The following is a 19791-nucleotide window of genomic DNA, read 5'->3' as shown; positions in this document are numbered from 1 at the left end:
GTGGGCTTCTCCAACAGACTCTCCTGTGAGGCTGGGAGTTTCTCCTGCAGCAATTCCCACAGAGTTTTACAGCCAGAGGTTTTGACGCTTTAATTTCCCACGTTGGAATCCTGGGTTGTATGGTCTGTCTCACTCCCTGGTTGTTCCTCCCAGCTTATCTGCACACAACTGTGGGTGTGGGACCACCTACTCTGCCAGCTGCCACCTTGTCATGTGTCCCCTCTGCTCAGGCTTCCCATCTCTACCCCTCCTAGCTGAATGTTTCTTCTTTAACTCTTTGGTTGTCAGACTTCCATACAGTTCGATTTTCTGGTAGTTTTGGTTGTTTTTTGTTTTTAAATTGGTTCTTATCCTTTTGGTTTTGCAAGGAAGCAAAGCATCTTGGCCAGAAGACCTATTAGATATTTTTTAAGTCAGTACCTATAGAACTACCTTATTTATGAGTCGCATTCTATTCCATTATTTATCTTAACCATTCACTTTTTGATATTATATAGGTTGTTTCCTTTTTTGATAATAAATATGGTGATAGTTGAACATTATACACATGCACCTTTACAGACTTTTGCGTGTTTTTCTACAGGTTTCAACATGTAAGATTATAGAATCAAAGGATAAGTATGTTTAATATTTTAGTACATACTCCTAAATTGCCTTCTAAAAGCTGCAACAATTTACGCTTCCACTATCATTATGTGCAAGTGTCCATTTCTCCACTTTACTGTTTTGCTAATATTGTGTTTGTCATTCTGTTAAAGTGTTTTTTATTTTTTCAATTACAGCTTACATTCAAAAGTATTTTGTATTAGTTTCAGTGTACAGCATAGTGATTAGATAATCATCTACTTTACAAAGTGTTTCCTTGCTATTTCCCAAGCAGTGGTACATAGTACTGTCCTGGCACCATGTATTTCCTAGCACCATACGTAATTGTTACAGTGTTATTGACTCTCATTGTTTTTAGTCCTTGCCAGTCTAGTAGAGGAAAAAATTGTATTGCTAAGATTTACTTTGCTTAGTAAATCTTTTTATATGTTTAACAGATTCAATTTTATGTTTATATTCTTTGTCTTATCTTTAAAAATATTGGTTGGTATGAACTTTTTATATTCTAAGGATATTAACCTTTTTGTCTTATGTTGTAAATATCTTCCCAGATTCTCATTTGTCCTTTGGACTTTAAGACTACCATGTGGAAGTTTACTTTTATGTCTTATATGAGCTTATAAGTCTAGTTCTTTAATCTTTCACCAGTATAGAGTTATTTTAATTAATTTAGTTAAATAGTATAGTTTAATGTCTAGAAAGGCAAGTGCCCCTTCAATAGCCTTATATTTCAGCGTCTGTTTTTTTAGGTAATCTTATGCATTTCTCCTTCCAAATGAAAATTTTTTTAATGTATTTGTCAAATTTCCCCAAAATTTCTGCTAGTATTTTTATTAGAAATGCCTTACAAGTAGAGATTAATATGGAAAAAAATGACACTTTACAATAGTGAAAACTCCCACACAGTAATACAAGGTATGTACGGTAGTTACTTCCTTAGATCTTTTATATTCCTGGATAATTTTTTAAGTTTCTTGTTTATATAGGTTTTGCACCTTTCTTGTTAGGTCATGTGCTGCGTAGTATATATATGTATGTTGAATGTCTATATAATGTAAATTTATTTTTAAATATAGGATATACAGACATACAGGATTGTTATAAATAAATTGTTGTAGATGAATGTTTACCACATTAAAAAAATTTTTCTCACTGCCTGACTTTTGTATATTAATCATGTTTGCAGCAAGTTTACTAGCTGACTTTTTTAAATAAATGAGTTTAGGTATGAGTGTATACCGGAGCTTAAGATCATAGAATTGGTTAGCAAAATTACTTAAATGAAGTGAATCAGTGATTTTATCTTTTGGGGGCATAACCTTTTACAATTGTTATAAATTATTGTTGCCATACAACATCTGACTCACAAGAACTTGTAAATGGAGCTAGAAAATACACTTAGTATTTTAATTCAGTGTATATTTAATACACATAGTGGTATAATTCAAATATACTTGGATACTTTTACTACCTATGAACCAATAAAAGAATCTACTAAAAGGCTATCAGCAATAGAAAACAAAGGGCATAACATGTTGGCAGTTTCATTTCATGCTTTAATCCAGTTTTCATGTAATTTTTAATTGCTTTTTTTGTTTATGCTATTACAGTCGTTCCCACTTTTTTTTCCCTTTGCCCACCTTCACCCAACTCCTGCCCCAGGCAATCCCCATATCGTTGTTTGTGTCCATGGGTCAGGCATATATGAAACACAAAGTTTAGTTATAAGACTTGTATTTTTATCAAAGCAAAAGTATGTTAAAAATTACTTTAATAAACCCACTTGACCTCACATCATTTTAAAAAATTGTAATGTACTTTAAAAATTTTCATAACAAATTATTTCACACTTGGCTTTTGCTTAAGGGCTCTTTGCTTCTTTGGATAAATAGGTACAGATGGTATTTAAGTAATGAGACCATTGTGATTTTTCCAAAATAAGGGAATACTTAAAAATGAATGCTAGTAGGCTGAGATGTGGGGGTGGGGGCTTTGGAAAATGTGGCTTATGTTTTTGAAACTTATACCATTTGTTATTTGTAACTCAAGTTTGTGAATCTGGTCCAATAATATAGTTCAGGAGAGAAGTTTATACATCAGGATTGTTTTTCAAAGTAATAACCATTCAAAAGCATAGCAGAAGTTATAAAATCCTGAGGAAATTAAAAGTACTATTAAATGTACCTTTTAGGTATTATGGTAATTTCACATTTTTTACTTAAAATGAGAGAGATTTTTTGAGTTTTTCTAAATTCCTAAGATTAATGAATGTTACTGCTTTGTCCTCAATTTCCAAATAAAGAAATATATGCCTTATTAATTAACTGTTGGTAGTATATCTGAGAGGCTTTTTAAATATATAAACCCATGGACAGTGTTCTTTTAATCTTTCAAGACAGAGCTGTATGTAGGTCTCTGGTGGATGAAAGATGTAGGCGCTTATCTACATCTGAAAAGATTTTTTTCAACTCTCACACTTATGGAATGAATTATTGTTATAAATACTTTTTTATAAGATAAAGAATCAGTGCTGGTCTTAGGAACTGGCTAGGGATGGCCTGGTTTATAGGAGTCAGATCATGAAGATAGTTGTGAGGGCTGAGGCTTAAAACCACACTAACTGCTGGTGTGGGGCGGGGGCTAAGGCACAAACGCAGAAGCAGTACTAGAAAGAAGTCCAGGCAGGCATTGTTCCATCTAGCCAGAGAGGTGTTAGCAGATATGTAGTAAACTAAACAGTCAGATCTTAAATCAATGAATGGATGAAAAGCAATAAAACTACGATTTGAGAGAATAGCAAGGCAGTAGAGAATGTAGGAGCTCGTAATATTCAGAAACAAGTAAATGGAAAGCTTGGCATAATAGAATATTTCTCAGCAGATAGCAACTTCTACCCAAAGCAGCTCTAGAACTCAAAGCTAGGAAGAGGAAGAGGGTTAGATTGAGTCCGTTGGTACATTGTAGACCTCGTAGAACTTCTGCAGGAATTGGAGTGGTAAGCACATTATCAAGATAAGGATGATGATGACAAGTTTATAAGGTCAGTTTCCATTGTAATGTTGAGAAGTCAAGGCTGAGTGTTTCAGAGGAATTCAACAGTGTTAGTTTTGAGGGAGAATAATGCTGAATCTGGGAACCCTATACATCTGAACACATTTTTTTTTTAAATTTATCTTTAGAGAGGAAGGGAAGGAGAGAAACATCCATGTATGGTTGCCTCTTGTGAGTTCCCTGCTGGGAACTGGCCTGCAATCCAGGCATGTGCCTTGACTGGGAATCAAACTATGATCGTGTGGTTCACAGGCCCGCACTCAATCCACTGAGCTACACCAGCCAGGGCTAGATCTGAACACATTTATTAGTAAGTTATGATGCTTTATTCTGAACTCTAACTTAGATTTCAGCATCTAATACTTAAACACAAATCGTGGCCATTTCCTTTTTATTTCAAAAAATGGATTATAGGACTTTTAGGGTAGTCTGTTTCTTTTTTATTTTATTTTAATTTCTTAAAAGATTTTATTTATTTATTTTTAGAGAAAGGGGAAGAGAGGGAGAGAAACATCAATGAGGGGTTACCTTTTGTACATTCCCAATTGAGGACCTGACCCGCAACCCGGACATGTGCCCTGCCTGGGGAACAGACTGGTATCCCTTCATTTTGCAGGTTGGCATTCAGTCCACTGAGCCACACCAGCCATGGTGGTAGTCTGTTTTTGAGCCACTTTTGTTAAGTCACATTCTTTTAAGAATGTGTTCATCTAAGTTTATAAACTCACTAGCATAAAGTTGTTTATAGTTTTTAAGCTCTAATATTATTTTTATAGTTAAATCCATTTTCCCCTGATCAGTTTTGCCAGATGTTTGTCAATTTCATTCATCTTTTCAGGGAGCTGCAAACCAGAGCCTGTGGCCAAATCTGGCCCGCCTCCTGATTTTGTAGATAAACATATTGGAGCACAGCCATACCCATTTGTTTATGTCTGTGACTGCTTGTAAGCTATGATGTCAGAGTTCAGTAGTTGTAGCATAGACTATGTTGGCCTGTAAAGGTGAAATATTTTGTCTCTTCTTTCACAGAAGAAAGCTCTCTAATTCTTAATCTTTTTCAAGAAGCACCTTTTGGTTTAGTTGATATTCTTAGTTGTGCTGTATGTGTGTTCTGTTTTCTTAGTTCATTTTATTGTCCTTTTCTCATGTAAGTTGGGTGCTTAGTTCATGAGTGCTATTCTCTAATGTAAAAAATTAAGGCTCTAAACTCTCACTATGTATTGAATTAGCATTCAAAGTCTTAATACAAAGTTATTATTTTTCAATTCTGATTATTTCTCTTTATAATTTATTTGCTGACTCTTGAGTTATTTAGAAGTGGGGCTTTTTTTCATTTTTCAAGTATGAGGGTTTTTTCTTAATTATTTTTCCTAAGGATTTCTAACTGAATTACATTATAGTCAGAGAATATAGCTCGCATATTGCCAACCCTTTAAAATTTGTGGAGATTTTAGTTATGGCCCAGTATGTGGTGAGTGTTTTTTTAATGTGTTTCTGCAGTTGTGATGGAAGAGTGTTGTGTGTATGTCTGTTTCAACAGGCTTATTAACTCTGTTATTCAAATTATCTAGTCTTACTTTTTTTTTTTTTGACTTGCTCTATCAGTAACTAAGAGTTGTGTGTTAAAATCACCTACTGTGCTCTGGCTGGTGTGGCTCTAGACTGAGTGCGGGCCTGTGAACCGCACAGGTCACCAGTTCGATTCCCAGTCAGGGCACATGCCTGGGTTGTGGGCCTGGTCCCTATTTGGGGGCATGAGAGAGGCAACCACACAGTGATGTTTCTCTCCCTCTTTCTCCTTCCCTTCCCCTCTCTAAAAATAAATAAATAAATAATGTAAAAAAATTAAAAATATAAAATTGCTTATTGTAATTGTGGAGTTATCTATTTCTCTTTATATTACGCAATAACCTTATATATTAATCTTTAATAATGCATTTTGCTTTAAAACCTATTTTCTTTGATAGTAATAAAAATACAAGTGCTTTCTTTTTGTTAGTAATTGATCATTAGAACTTTTTAATCATCTTTTACTTTTAAGTCTTTCCTAATTCGTGTTTTAGCTATATCTTTTATAAATACCAATAGTTGGATTTTTAAAAAATTAAGTCTTACATTTTTTCTCTCAAAAATTTATTATTTATTTAGTTACTTTTAGAGAAAGGGTAAGGGAGGAAGAGAGAGAGAGGGAAACATCAGTGTGTGGTTGCCTCTGACATGTCCCCTACTCGGGACCTGGCCACAACACAGTCATGTGCCCTCATTGAGAATCAAACCTGCAACCCTTTAGTTCACAGGCCGTCATTCAATCCACTGAGCCACACCAGCCAGGGCCTAGTCTTAACATTCTTTGTCTTTCAATTAGAACATTTGGTTCATTTATACTTATTATAGTGACTAATATTTTGAATTTATTTTCATTAATTTCTTTTGTATTTCTTCCCCTTTTCAACTTTTTATATCTCAAATTGACCATCTGGAATAAGTTTACTTTCAGCCTGAGGTATATCATGTAGAATTTTCTTAATGAAGTTCTATGAATGGCAAATTCTGTCCTTCTCCACCCTACTAGAAAATATTTTGCTCCAATTTTTTTTACCCTGATTCTTATTTTAAGCTGTTTTAATGGAAAACAAAGTAGAAAGAATAATACAATAAATTCCCCTGTTGCCATTACCTAGCTTAAAAATTATCAACCTTGTTTCATATATACCCAATAATTTCTTAAATAATAATTAGATATAGAAACTTGATTATATTCAGTATTTTACAGAAGAATAGATCATACACAGGTCTTGCTCTGTATTTTCTCTCTTTTCCCTTTTATTTAATTTATTGGGGTGCTACTGGTTAACAAAATTATACAGGTTTCAGGTGCACAGTTCTATAACATATCATATGTTCTCTGTATTGTGTGTTTGCCACCCCAAGTTAAGTATCTTTCCTCACCATTTGTCCCCCCTATACCCTCACTACCCCCTCCCCCCAGCAATTACCACACTTCTGTCTGTGCCTATGAGCTTCCTCTTTCCCTCTCCCCCGTCTCTCCCTCTCTTCTCTCTCTTTGTCTCTTTTTTTTCCCTCAGTCCCTCCAGTGGTCAGTTCCTCCTAGGACTGTTTTCACTATGTCCTATAGATTTTGGGTTGCATTCTCACTTTTATTTGTTTAAAGGTATCTTTTGATTTCTTCCTTGATCTCATTGTTAACACATTCATTGTTTAGTAACGTGTTATTTAGTCTCCATGTCATTGTGTGATTTTCTCGTTGTTTTTTCTTGTTATTGATTTCTAGTTTCATACAATTATAGTCAGAGAAGATGCTTGATATGATTCCAGTCATATTAAATTTCTTAAGACTTGTGTCCTAAGATGTGATCTATTCTAGAAAATATTCCATAGGCACTTGAATTCTGCTGCTTGGGAGTGAAATGCTTTGAAGATATCTATTAAAGCCATTTGCTGTAATGTATCATTTAAGGCTGCTGTCTCCTTGTTGATTTTCTGTTTGAAAAATCTATCCATTAATATCAATGGGTTGTTAAAACCCTCTACTGTGACTGTATTACTGTCAGTCTCTCCCTTATGTCCATCAAGATTTGTTTTACTTATATAGGTGCTCCTTTGTGGGATGCATCAGTGTTTAAAAGGGTTATATCTTCTTGTTGAATTGCTTCCTTTATCGTTATGTAGTGTCTTTTGTCTTTTACTGTAGTCTTTTTTTAAAAAGTCTATTTTGTCAACTGTAAGTATTGCTACCCACCTTTTTTCCCCTTTCTATTTATTTGCATAAAATATCTTTTTCCATTCCTTTAGTTTTAGTCTGTGTGTATCTTTTATTCTGAGGTGAATCTCTTGTAGGCAGCATGTATATGGATCTTGTTTTCTTATGCATTTAGGTAACCTATGTCTTTTGAGTCGAACATTTAAGCCATTTACATTTAAAGTGATTATTGATAGGTATGTCTTTATTGTGATTTTTTCTTTTAACTGCGTTCCTTTGTGTTGTTGTCATTGTCTTCTTCTTCCTTCTCCTCCTTGGTCCTTTAACATTTCTTGTAATAGTGGTTTGGTGGTAACAAATCCCCAAAGCTTTTTATTTCTCCTTCCATTTTAAATGAGCCTTGCTAGGTAAAGTATCCTTGGTTGTAGATCCTTACTTTTCAGCACCTTTAATATTTCATGCCAGTTCCCTGTGGCCTGAAATATTTCTGTTGTGAAATCAGTTGATAGTCTTATGGGAGCTCCCTTGTAGGTAATGGTCTGTCTTTTTCTTGTGGCTTTTCAGAATCTCTCTTTGTTGACAACAATGCGGGGATGGGGGGGTGGGGGCTGTGGATGGAGGTGAAAGAGTATAGACAGGATAAATGGTCGTGGAAGAATACAATAAAAAATAAATAATTGGCAAGTTTGAAATATGAAAAAAATTTCTCTTTGTTTTTAACCTTTGCCATTTTAATTATGATGTATCTTGGTTTGAGCCTCTTTAGGTCCATCTTGTTTGCGACTCTCTGTGCTTCCTGGACTTGTGTGTCCTTTTCCTTCACCAGGGTAGGGAGGTTTTTGGTCATTATTTCTTTAGATAGGTTCTTGATCCCTTGCTCTCTTCTCCTTTTGGTACTGTTGTAATGTGGTTGTTGTTATGCTTCATGATGTCTCAAAGGTCCCTTAAACTATCCTCGTTTTTTAAAAAATCTTTTTTCTCTTTGCTACTCTGATTGGGTGTTTTCTTCTACCTTGTCTTCCAAATCACTGATTTGATTCTCTGCTTCATCCAACCTACTGTATATTCCTTCCAGTGTATTCTTCATTTCAGGTAGTGTATTCTTCATTTCTGACTGTTCTTTTTTATGGTATCTATGTCTTTTTTTTCATGCTGTTGAGCATCCTTATAACCATTACTTTGACCTTTATATCTGATAAATTACATTTCTCCATTTAACTTAGCTTTTTTTCCTGGAGATTACTTCTGTTTTTTAGTTTGGGTCTTCTTTGTCTCCCCATTTTGGCTGCTGCTTTGTGTTTGTTTTTATGTATTAGACAGATGTGCAATGACTCCTAGTCTTTGTGGGTGGCCTTATGTAATAGGTGTGTCCTGTGGGGTCCAGTGGTGCAGACTTCTTGCTCACCTTAACCTGGTGGTCCAGAAATGTCCATTGAGTGGGTTATGTGGGCCTTCCTGTTGTAATTGAGTCTTCATTGCCATTGGCCTGTTCGTGCATGGGATTGACCCTTGGGCTGGATGACTCTGAGGTACATCCCCATCCACAGCCTGTGAGCTGCTATGCAGGTAGGTGCTGACCACAGCGAGTGGAATTTGCCTCAGCAGGGTTTGGTGCCTTTGAGATCTCCCTTTGGATATATTGCTTGTGAAGCTTATTGGACCCTACTCTGATGTTGTCTGAAGCTGTGTTTGTTGGTTCTGAGCCTCTTGGGAGGGCCTTACATTGGTGCAGACCAATGTAAGATGCTGCCCGTGACTGGTCCTCGGCAACCTGTTAGAGCTACAAGCGATCCACAGTGTGGTTGCCTCTGCTGGGCCTGGGTGTGAGTGGAAAGTATCAAGGTGCATACCAAGCCCACCTTTTACTAGCACGGGGCCTGGGGGCAGGTCAGCAAAAGTCCTAAGGCACCCCGAGATCTGCCTTGGCCTACCTCTTCCTTCTGGCTACCTGTTTGGCTTAGTCACTGAAAGAACCTCTGGCATACTCCCCAACAGGGCATAAATTCCACAGGGTGGGGCAAGAGGGAATCCAGAGGGTGGGCCTATTGCTTTCCCCCAGGCCAATGCCACATGGAGGGGAATTCTCCATCTAAGAAAGATGGCATCTGCAGTGTGGGAGAGGGACTCAGCATGGGGATCCTCACTGCTGTTCCTTCAGCTCCCTTCCCAGGGCCACAAACCCCAGTTTCTCCTCGTGTCTCTAGTCTGTTCTGCCTTCCCTCTGCTGGAGTCCAGGGTCTGGCTGCAAACAAAATTCTGCGTGGTAGTCCATTTAAGAAGGTGCTGGTGTCTCTAGCAGACTCTCATCTCTTTCTGGTGAACAGAAACTTTCTTTTCACAGCCTGATATTATGTGGGTACTTCTTCCTGGCTCCGGTGCCCTGGGCTGGGGAGCCCAGCTTGGAGTTTAGACCCCACACCTCTCAAGGGGAACTCCCCACGGCCAAGATACCCCTCCAGCTGCTGCCTGTGGGAGTGGATCCAGCCCTTTTTGTGTCTCTGCCTTTCCTACCAGTGTCAAGATGGTTTCTTTTGGAAGTCCCTGGTTATAAGACTTCTCTTCAGCTAGTCTTCAGTTGTTATTCAGGATGCTGCTTTTACTATTCAGTTGTAATTCCAGTTTGGTCCTGGGAGGGCTTGAGGGCAGCTTTCACCTACTCCACTGCTATCTTGGATCTTTTGTCCTGATTCTTAATTGATAATTACTCTGGGTGTCAAATTCTATATTGTCAGTTATTTTTCCTTAGCAATGAAAGATACCGTTTCCTTGGTTTTTGGCTTTCATTGTTGTGTTTAAAAGTCAGTGGTTATCTGATTATCGTCTGCTTTTGAAATTCTGTTTGTCTTTGTCCCAGTTTCTTCTCCTCTGATTTCTCAATTTTTCTTTGTATTTTTTTTTACTGTATTACTCTTTAGTCATGTTTTCAACTTTTATTTCTGTAAGTGAAGTCTTTGACATCTGATTGTTATCTGTTTCTGCTGGTTTTTACTTTTGATGATTTTTGTTTCTTTGGATGTTTTATGATCTCTGTCTATGATCTCATTTTTCTTGGAACTGTGGGACTGTTTTGAGGCCTAGGAAGGAAAGGGATTCTCCTAGAGGTTATTTGCATTTGCTTCTACCAGGTACCTGTACTATGTACACAGTGCAACTCTGGGACCCTGTGAAAATAGAATCTCAGACTGCTTAGTGTGAATTAGGGCTAAAAATACGAGGGCTGATGTGGGTTATGAAACCTCTAGAGAGTATCTTCTGTTCTCTCCCACTCAGTAACAAGGTCCAAGACGAGTAGTTTCCCTTGCATTACCCCGGAGGTGGAGGTGTATTTCTGAGTCAGCCTTACATTAGACATATAACACGGGGATTTTAGCTTTACGGAGGAGAGGTCTTAGACCCCTCACTTTTGGTGGATCCTGGGTGTTTCCTCGCACTACTTTCTCTCCACTCTCACCAGCCACACTGGGCTGTGAAGGTTGAAGCTCAAGTTCATTTGGTTTAGCAACAGTCCTTACTGTTTTACTGACTCATTGATGTATTTAAAATAATGTGTTTCCCATGTACTTTATCCAAAAATTGTAGTTGTTATCTGTGAGAGGGGGCCAGTTGAGTACCGACACCACCCCGTGCCGGAAATGAAAGCTCTGGTTACCTTTTGAGCCTCCTTGCCCCACAACATCCACATAGCGCCTTTATACTGACAGTAAGGAACCCAAAGTCCCGGTCATTTGATTGTTAAAAGTTACAGTTTTAGCTACCAGTAAGGAGACTTTTTAAGTCTAGTTATAATGATAGAAAGCAAACTTTTAAGAAATTTTTTACATGAAGCTATGAATGGAATTTTGGTATTTTTAGCCATGAAAAGAGGAAGTGGAGGAAGTAAGTAAACCCGTTAGGGAGAATATCTTATTTTATACTTTTCACAAAATTAGAAACTTAGAATGAAAAAAAAACCAGTATGGTGACACAGTGAGCAGCCATTGTTTTTCAGTATTTTATTATCGTTTGAAAACTGTAATGGTTTTTAAAAAGTATTTAATATCATTTAAAAAAAGATAATGGCTGTTGATTTAATTACTGGGAGCGTGTAATCTAGAAAACATTGACAAAAAATACAATTTTTGATAGGGAAGTTTGATGATTGGCTTCTTACTGTAACTTGGGGTAAGCTATGTGTTTCTCTAGCCTCGGTTTTCCTACCAGAAAGTTCCCTGAGGGCCTGAACAGTTCAGTCTACTTTGTTTGTCTGTTGGAGCCTGAATTCAGTGACAAAGAATGCGTTGTGTTGTTTTTCTTGGTAGGATGGTGGAAGGAATACTAGAACATTGTTTTTGGTTTATGTTGAAAAGTTGTTTTCTGTGGTTGTGCATAGGCTGGTACTGAAATGGTATCAAATAGTATTTACATCAGCCTCACTCTGGACATTCAACTACCCCCCATTTGTTTTAGAAGTATTTATTGAGCATCCAATCAATGCCAGATGTTAATGTAAATAAGCCAAATTTCTGCCTTAATACATGGTATAAGTAAAGAATATTAGTGGAAAAGGGGGATTACAAATCGTTATTCACATTTGTGTTTACATGTACACAGAGAAATATTGAAATCATATAGATCAAAAGATATATTAAGTGATTTTTGATGGAAAGATTGAGTGTTATATTTATTGTCTTCTTTTGCTTCTCTGTATTTTTTTAAACTTAAGAAAAATTATTGTTAATAAAGTGGGATACCTGAGTCAGGAAAAACAGTAAATGCCTGATTTCTTACAAAAGAAAAACAAGGACTATTACTAACAACAGCTTTGTGTCCAATGTGTCTCCTCATTAACTTCTTATTAATGAGGTAGTGATATCCCTTTTTTGAGGTAGTAATATCCCTGTTGGGCCCTGAGAAAACAGACATCTGCCATCAAATTCCCTTTTTTTGCCATCCGTCATGTTTTGAATGAGCCTGTTTCTTGCTTTTTTCTTTTAATCCTCACCCCAGGAATGTTTTTATTGACTTTAGAGAGAGAGGAAGAGAAAAGAGAAACATCAATGTGAGAGAGAAATGTCAGTTTGTTGCCTCCTGTACGTTCCCCCATTAAACTCACAACCTAGGTATGTGTCCTGACTGGGAATTGAACCTGTGACCTTTTGGTGTATAGGACAGTACTCAAACCAACTGACCCACCTGGCCAGGGCAAGAATTCTTGCTTTTTAAAAAAAAAGTCCTGGCAGTTCTACATCTATTTAAATTGACAAAATTATGTTGGAAAAATGTTGTAGTTTATTAAACAATTACAGGTTTTGAGTTTTGGATAACCTTTGCTATTTTAGATTTCAGTGCAGGGTGTTTGGTCAGCTAGCAACTCTATATTTAACTCTTAGATGAAAAAGTAGAATTAGATGACTCTTAAGAGATTCGGTGACTCTAAAACCTTGCTTTTCCAGTATAGCCTAATTCGTAATAACCTTTCTAAGTAAGTGTTTTGGTAACTATTTTAACTAAAATTATTTAACTTTTATTCCTCGAGGAATTTTCATGTCAGATTACATTGAAAAAAAGATCTTCCAGACCGTGTATACTCACTTTTAATTAGGGAAATATCATCACCATATCACATAGTCAAATCCCTTGTTTTTTTAAATAAGAAAAATGAGATGCAGGACATGTTTTACTTTTTATTTTGTTTTACTTATTTTTTCATGCCTAAACAAAAAATAAATAAAGCACATATTGCCCTGGCCAGTGTGGCTTGCTTGGTTGAAGTGTCTCATAAACTGCAAGGTCACAGGTTCAATTCCCAGTCAGGGCACATGGCCAGGTTGCAGGTTCAGTCCCCAGTTAAGGTGTGTGTGAGAGGCCCCTGGTCAGTGTTTCTCTCTCAGACTGATGTTTCTCTCCCTCTCTCTCCTTCCCTTTCCCTCTCTCGAAAATCAATAAGCATGTCCTTGGATGAGGATAAAAATACATAAAAACATACAAAAATCATATAAATAAAACTAAGATGACTATTTTGATCAGTCTGAGTTCTGAGAGATGGCAGATGACTTGATTTTCTATGCATTAAGACTAATTAGGAGTAAAGGCCATCCTGATTTTTATCAATTATGACTTCAATATATAATGATAGGACTTTTTTATATTCTTCAGTGAAATATTTTATATATTGATGAAATAAAATGTTTCTAATTTTTAAAACTTTATTTTGCTATGCAGCTCACTGTTAATGAAGCGGCTGCTCAGCTCTGTGTGAAGGATAATGGCCTCCTGACAAGAAGAGATGAACTTTTTGCCTTGGCTAGGCAGATTTCTCGAGAAGTCACTTACAAATATACTTACAGAACCACCAAGTAAGTTTAACTAATTGGCAGTGCTTTTGCATTACTTGATAGAAGTAGAGCTTGAAATACCATCCACTGATAGTATACAAGAATGTCTGAAAAAAGGTGTGATTATAATTTTCTAAAATTAAACAGTAGAGTGACTTTTCAAAACATTATTGCTATAGTGTTACTGTTTTGTTTAATTCTCTTTTGACTTTCTTTAAAAAAAATAGTTTCAGAACACTATAATATTGTTCTGGTGAGGTTTTAGACCCCACCAGAACAATATTATTCTCTGAAAATATTATTCAGAAAATACTCTTCTGTCATGTAGATGCTTTGGTTTTGGGTATAATAGGGTAGTCAGCATTTATAGACATATTTGTACACCACTAACTATAGGAAATTGAACTCTCAGAAAGCAAATTAGTTCCTTTTATAGGTATTTGCAATCTAATGAGATTAACTAAATAGATAAAAATACTCCATTGACCAGTATTTAAGGGAAAATGGGAAGATAATTTTATTACTAGCAAGTGGAATATGGAACATGTGTTTGAAATTTAAAATAAAGTTCATGTTACAAAACAATGATAGTTTTAAAATTTTACATAAAAACACCATATTACTCTTTATCTTCTCACTTATACCCCAAGCGTTGTCTGTAGTTTCGGACCATTCTGATTATGTTCACTTGTTTCCACATGAGCCCTGATTTCCAGCGCACTGTCATTGTGCATGCCAGGGCTTCTCTCAGTAGGTGCAGATGACCATTTGCGTTAGAGTAACTGAGTCTGCATTGAAAAGCCACATCCTGAGCACCTTCCCAGTCCTAATAAAGCACAGTCTCTGGAGATGGAGCCTTGGAATTCAAACTTTGACAAGCATCCCACATGGTTCTTGTGCACATTCAAGTTTGAAAACACCCCTTACAGGCACTTGCTGTCATCACCATTATTTTTCTAACTCACAGCTGCTTCATGTTTTACCCAACTCAAGAGCCCATGTATTTACAAACTGACAAGTAAAAATATGCAGACTAAACAGGGTAAGCGTATACAGCAATATTATAGGATTATTTCTAAGGTTTTGGGGGGTTTTTTTAGAGTTGGTTACTCAAGAGTCGATTTAATGATTTTTCATTTTTTTATAAAAAATTTTTCTTGGGGCACTTTATTTAAATAATTTTAACCAAAGTCATATTTGCACATTATTTAAGAAGTCACGTCGTACACGAGGCTTATAATGAAACTCAGCAGTTCCCCTTCTCCACCCCTTTTTCCCTTCCCCCTTTTTAATGCAGCTTGCAGAGGCAACTACTAGGAACAGTTTTTAGCTCTTTCTTGTAGTATTTATATATTTTTAAATTAAATATACTTTAAAATGCATAATTTAGAAGACAAAACTAAGTATATAGGTAATACAGGAACTTGCACTTCCATTCCCATCTCATTTTACCTTGTACCTTGCACATGCAAAGAAATACATAGTTTCTCATTTTTTACCTTTCTTAAAAATCAGTAGGTAGCATGTGTCTACATTATTCTGTGTTTTGCTTTTATTTTAACATGTCTTATACATTATTTCATATTTTGCTTTTATTTTAACATGTCTTGGAGCTCTTGCTATAAGCATTGGTATATATATATCTTCATTATTTTTTACACTTGCATGGTATTACACTGATGTATCATGATTCATTTAACTAGTCCCCTGTTGATGGATTCTTGAGTTGTTTATGCTGTTTTTCATTATAAATAATATCACAATAAATACCATTATGCATATCTTATTTTGTTGATTCTGAGATGCACTTTTTTCACATTTTCACATCTTTTATATGAAGATGTAATTACAGTTGATGGCTTGCCATAGTTTAATTGGCAGTAGTAGTTCATTTCTGTGTAGGTAGCTTTGTGCATTACATTCCTAGCAGAGAGATCTCTAGGTCAAGGGGAAATGCATCTGTAATTTCAGTAGATAGATAAAATGCATTTAAATCTCATGTAGCTTCAAGTATTCATCTTCAATGGCCATTGTTCTTATTTTTGTCCTAAATCCATAAAGGGATATTATAGAATACAGCCCTCCTTGATTTTTTCCTTTTTCATTATGGGATAATACTTATTACTTTCTATATGGGGAGTTCTATGTAATGGTCTTTTAAAATATATAATTGTGGCCCTGGCTGGTGTAGCTCAGTGGACTGAGCATGGGCCTGTGAAGCAAAGGGTGGCAGGTTCAATTCCCAGTCAGGGCACATGCCTGGGTTGCAGGCCAGGTCTCCAGTAGGGGACACATGAGAGGCAACCACACATTGATGTTTCTCTCCCACTCTTTCTCCTTCCCTTCCCCTCTCTCTAAAAATAAATAAATAAAATATTTAAATATATATATATATATATATATATATATATAATTGTGTGTGTATATTTTAATGTTAATTTAGACATGATGAAAAGTCTAGTTTCTATTATTTCATTGTTCGTTATACATGTCTTATTTTTGGTATCAGGGTTTTGGGTTATGTTTTGGTGGAAGTTTATAGGTCGAGCTGGAATAAAATTTCTTTCTCAAGTTTTTCTCTCTCCCATTTCCCTCAGGTCCAAATGTGGAGAAAGAGATGAATTATCTCCAAAGAGAATTAAAGTGGAGGTATGATTATATATTTTCTTACACTAATAATGTTTGCTTTAGTAGTTCAAACTAAAAAAAGGATGGTCCCATAAGCTAGTGAAAAATGTAAACTGTAGAATCTTGAAAAACAACTTTTTTTGCTTTGAAGTATCTGTAGTAATTTGAACTAGGATACTAAGAAAATTCATAGAAGAAAACAACAATTATAAGATTGATGTCAGTTTACCAAAGGTTCATTTGTAAATAGGTGTTTTTTACAGATTTAAAACTGTGCTCGTTAAACTTTTTTAAAAAAATATTATTTACAAATTTAATCATCTTGTCAAATGTTTTTAGAGGAGCTAAGATTTAATTTCTTTACATTCTCTCTGAAGGAAATTATAATTTCGTAGGTGCAAATGATGGAGACTTCCCTGTGATTAAAGCCCCTTTTAGAGGGTCATAGTTGAGGCTGTCCTTCTGATTTTTGCCCTCAATGGTAAGGTGGAAGTCGAGCAAGAAAAATGTGCTTTTCCTAGGGCTCTCAGAACTATAGGATAGTTTGAGAACTACTGTTCCTTAATTTGGGTTGAATACAGTAGTCCCTCTACCCCAGCTATGTTTTTTCTTTCCATAGCTTCAGTTACCTACAGTCTCAGTTATCCATAGTCAACTGCAGTCTGAAAAGATTAAATGAAAAAATCCAGAAATAAACAATTTATATGTTTTAAATTCTGTACCATTCTGAGTAGCTGATACACTAGAAATTAGGTCCACATCTCTTTCTCCTGCTGGCCCTTAATGTGATCAAGATTCAGGCTGCTCTCACATTGAAACTCCACTTTCCTTTTTGTCTGTCTTCAGAGATGAATACTGAACATTAAAATTTGAGATCACAAATCTCATGGAGTGTTTGAGCTCTAGTTTTTCTTGTTAGACTGCATTCATAAGTCTTTCTGACTCTCTGAATCGTCCTGATCTGAAATTTAAGCAAAATGTTTTTTGTATCCAGTTACAGTATTTTGAATTTCTTTTTAGTATCGTGGAGTATTTACTGGGTTATAGCATTAGATGAGGCCTTTCTACTCCTTTATATATATTCCGCTAGAGATAATGGAATTAGAGATTTAAATGTTAAGTTTATTATTTTACTGGAATTAACAAAGCTCTTTGAACAATTCTGAATTTAGAATTAAGGTAATCAGTGGTTCCTTTCTTTGAATAACAGTTCTAACCCTTTCTAAATAAAACAAGTGACTAATCAGTCCCAAGCTTCTTTAAATGCTCTTGTAGACACTAAACTCTTTATTTTGTTTCCCAGAGCTAAATAGAGACTCTAGCTTTGAATTTAGGACAGTAGTTTACTTTTTTTGTTTTTTTTAATTTTGTTTTATTTTACTTAGTTTTTTAAAGGAACTTGTTTATGTATTGCAGGGCATCACTATCTCTTCATAGTGTATGTGTGTTACATATGTGTGTATACCTACATATTATATAGTGTAATTCTTAGCAAAATATACAATATTGGCATAAATCATTGTCTAAATTATTTTGTGTACTCTTAAGTAAAATTTGAGATACAACAGCTACTCAATTGGTTTTGGAAACTGAAATGGAGGTAGTTAGTATTAGCAGTAAAGGGTTACTGCTACTTCCTTAAGACTTTTCACCACATATTAGTGCTTTGCTTATGTCCACCTTTTGTGTGGCCCCTGGGGAGGGAGAGTATTTCTGGCGTGAGAAGAGATTAGGGGAGATTCTATTGAGGAGATGTCATTTGAGCTGGGTTTAAAAAGAAGGGTAGGATTTCAGAAGTTACGAATGTGGGCTGGAGGGTGGAAGGGGATTACAAAGATATACTAGCATGGGCAAAGACAGAGAGGTAAGAAAATACTATGCGTGTTTCAAGAACATTCAGACCAGTTTGTCCAGTATATGTGAGTGTCATATATAAGTAAGTAAAATTGGGAAGACGAAGAATTCTTTGAACTTACTTGTTTCTCTTCACTTGAATATTCCTTTTGTGATTCTTAGCTTATTAATTCTCTATTAAAAGAAAGTAATAAAAGGGTAAGCTTAGCTCCTTGTAAAGTATAACAGAGTACTAATTACTGGACCCAAATTAATGAGACACCTTTTTTCTCTTTTCATCTTTATTTTTCCAAAATCCTTGATAGTGACATATGATCATACATGCCAAATTGCTGATTTTTTTCATTTTAAAAAGATAATTTTTACAGCGAACAAAAAGAAATGTAATGCCCAGTAGATAAAATAGAAATGACATCCTAACAGACATGTAAGGGAAAGAAAAACACTTTCTTCTTTGTTATTATCTGTACATATGATACACTAATAAAATTAGTGCTTTGTTAAGCTCAGTAAGATGTTTTCTTGTTGCTAAATGCTTTATTTTCCTGATCTTTTTCTGAAAGATTGGATGGAATGAAGTTTTAAAATCCTTGTCTGGTTTTTCTTATTATGTAGTAGGTTGTTTCCCTTAGGGATAGTTAGCTATTTATTTGGTGATTGTGGTGGTGGCTGTTTGATCTGTGTACATGTTGTGTTAAAGTACTCAGAATAACCTGTTGTCCTGAAATACTGCTTCCTACAGGGCATATTAGACATTTAAAAAAGGATTTTGAACTTTATAGTTCCTAGAACGTATGAGATAGACACAGAATGTATGAGATAGACCTCATAACTTGGGGAAGCCTTAGGCTGACCCATCACTTGGAATGAGGCCTCTAACGAAAGCGCTTCTTCAACCCTCTGTTTAGTGAGCGAGGTTTGGGAATATTTCTGCCCAGGCTAGACACATAGCTTGTCCACTTGGGATGTCTACCCTGTGTGTGAGTCTACTCTCAGCTAAAATGAATGTAGACTATGTTAATTCTTTTTTGTCAGAGACCTCAGATTTATAAAAATATTTTGTAATTGTAAAAATAACGTCTGGGGCCATTGTAAAAGTAACTGCTTTTTATTGAATACTTTATACGTCTGCCCCTCTAAGGGAAATTCATTATCACGTGCCTTCTTGTCTACCCTGTATGGAGGCTTTGTGATTTCCATTTTACAGCCAAGGAGAGACCCAGGAAGCCTCAGTAACTTGTCCAAGTTGCCGTATTGCTATCAGGTAGCAGAACCAGGAGCTTCAAATCTACATCTGATTCCTAAACTTCAAAGCAGTACAACCTTCCTGGGTGCTAATGGACATTCACAAAGTACCTTAGGTGTGAAAAACACTATTGGAATTATACTTTTCTTCCTGCTAGTATGGTATGAAGGGCAAAATGTTCTGGGGACTGGTAATCTTTGAAGGTAATCTACTCAAGGTAATCTTCAAAGATTACCAGTAGATTAATGTGAAGATTAATGTGAAGGGGGAAAGAGTGTCCGTTACCATTTTCTTATCCAAGGAAACTTATCCAATAAACAATAAGGCCTGAGTAGAAAACTTATCAATATAAATTATATTATAAGCAATAT

General features: G+C 35.8%; 1 protein-coding gene across 2 annotated transcripts in view; it reads left to right on the top strand.

Moving 5' to 3' along the window:
* The window catches only part of NAB1 (NGFI-A binding protein 1), a 47276-nt gene that overhangs the window by 13429 nt on the left and 14056 nt on the right, over positions 1 to 19791 (top strand). For both annotated transcript variants that reach the window (XM_037043749.1, XM_037043748.1), the window contains exons 3-4: positions 13580 to 13713; positions 16290 to 16341. In XM_037043749.1, coding sequence (XP_036899644.1) covers positions 13580 to 13713; positions 16290 to 16341 — 186 coding nt within the window. The remainder of the gene's footprint in view (positions 1 to 13579; positions 13714 to 16289; positions 16342 to 19791) is intronic.

The sequence above is a fragment of the Sturnira hondurensis genome, unplaced genomic scaffold, assembly GCF_014824575.4.
Source record: "Sturnira hondurensis isolate 20B ecotype Veracruz unplaced genomic scaffold, ASM1482457v3 Scaffold0004136, whole genome shotgun sequence".
In the NCBI taxonomy this organism is placed as follows: domain Eukaryota; kingdom Metazoa; phylum Chordata; class Mammalia; order Chiroptera; family Phyllostomidae; genus Sturnira; species Sturnira hondurensis.
This window is presented reverse-complemented; position numbering and strand designations above follow the sequence as displayed.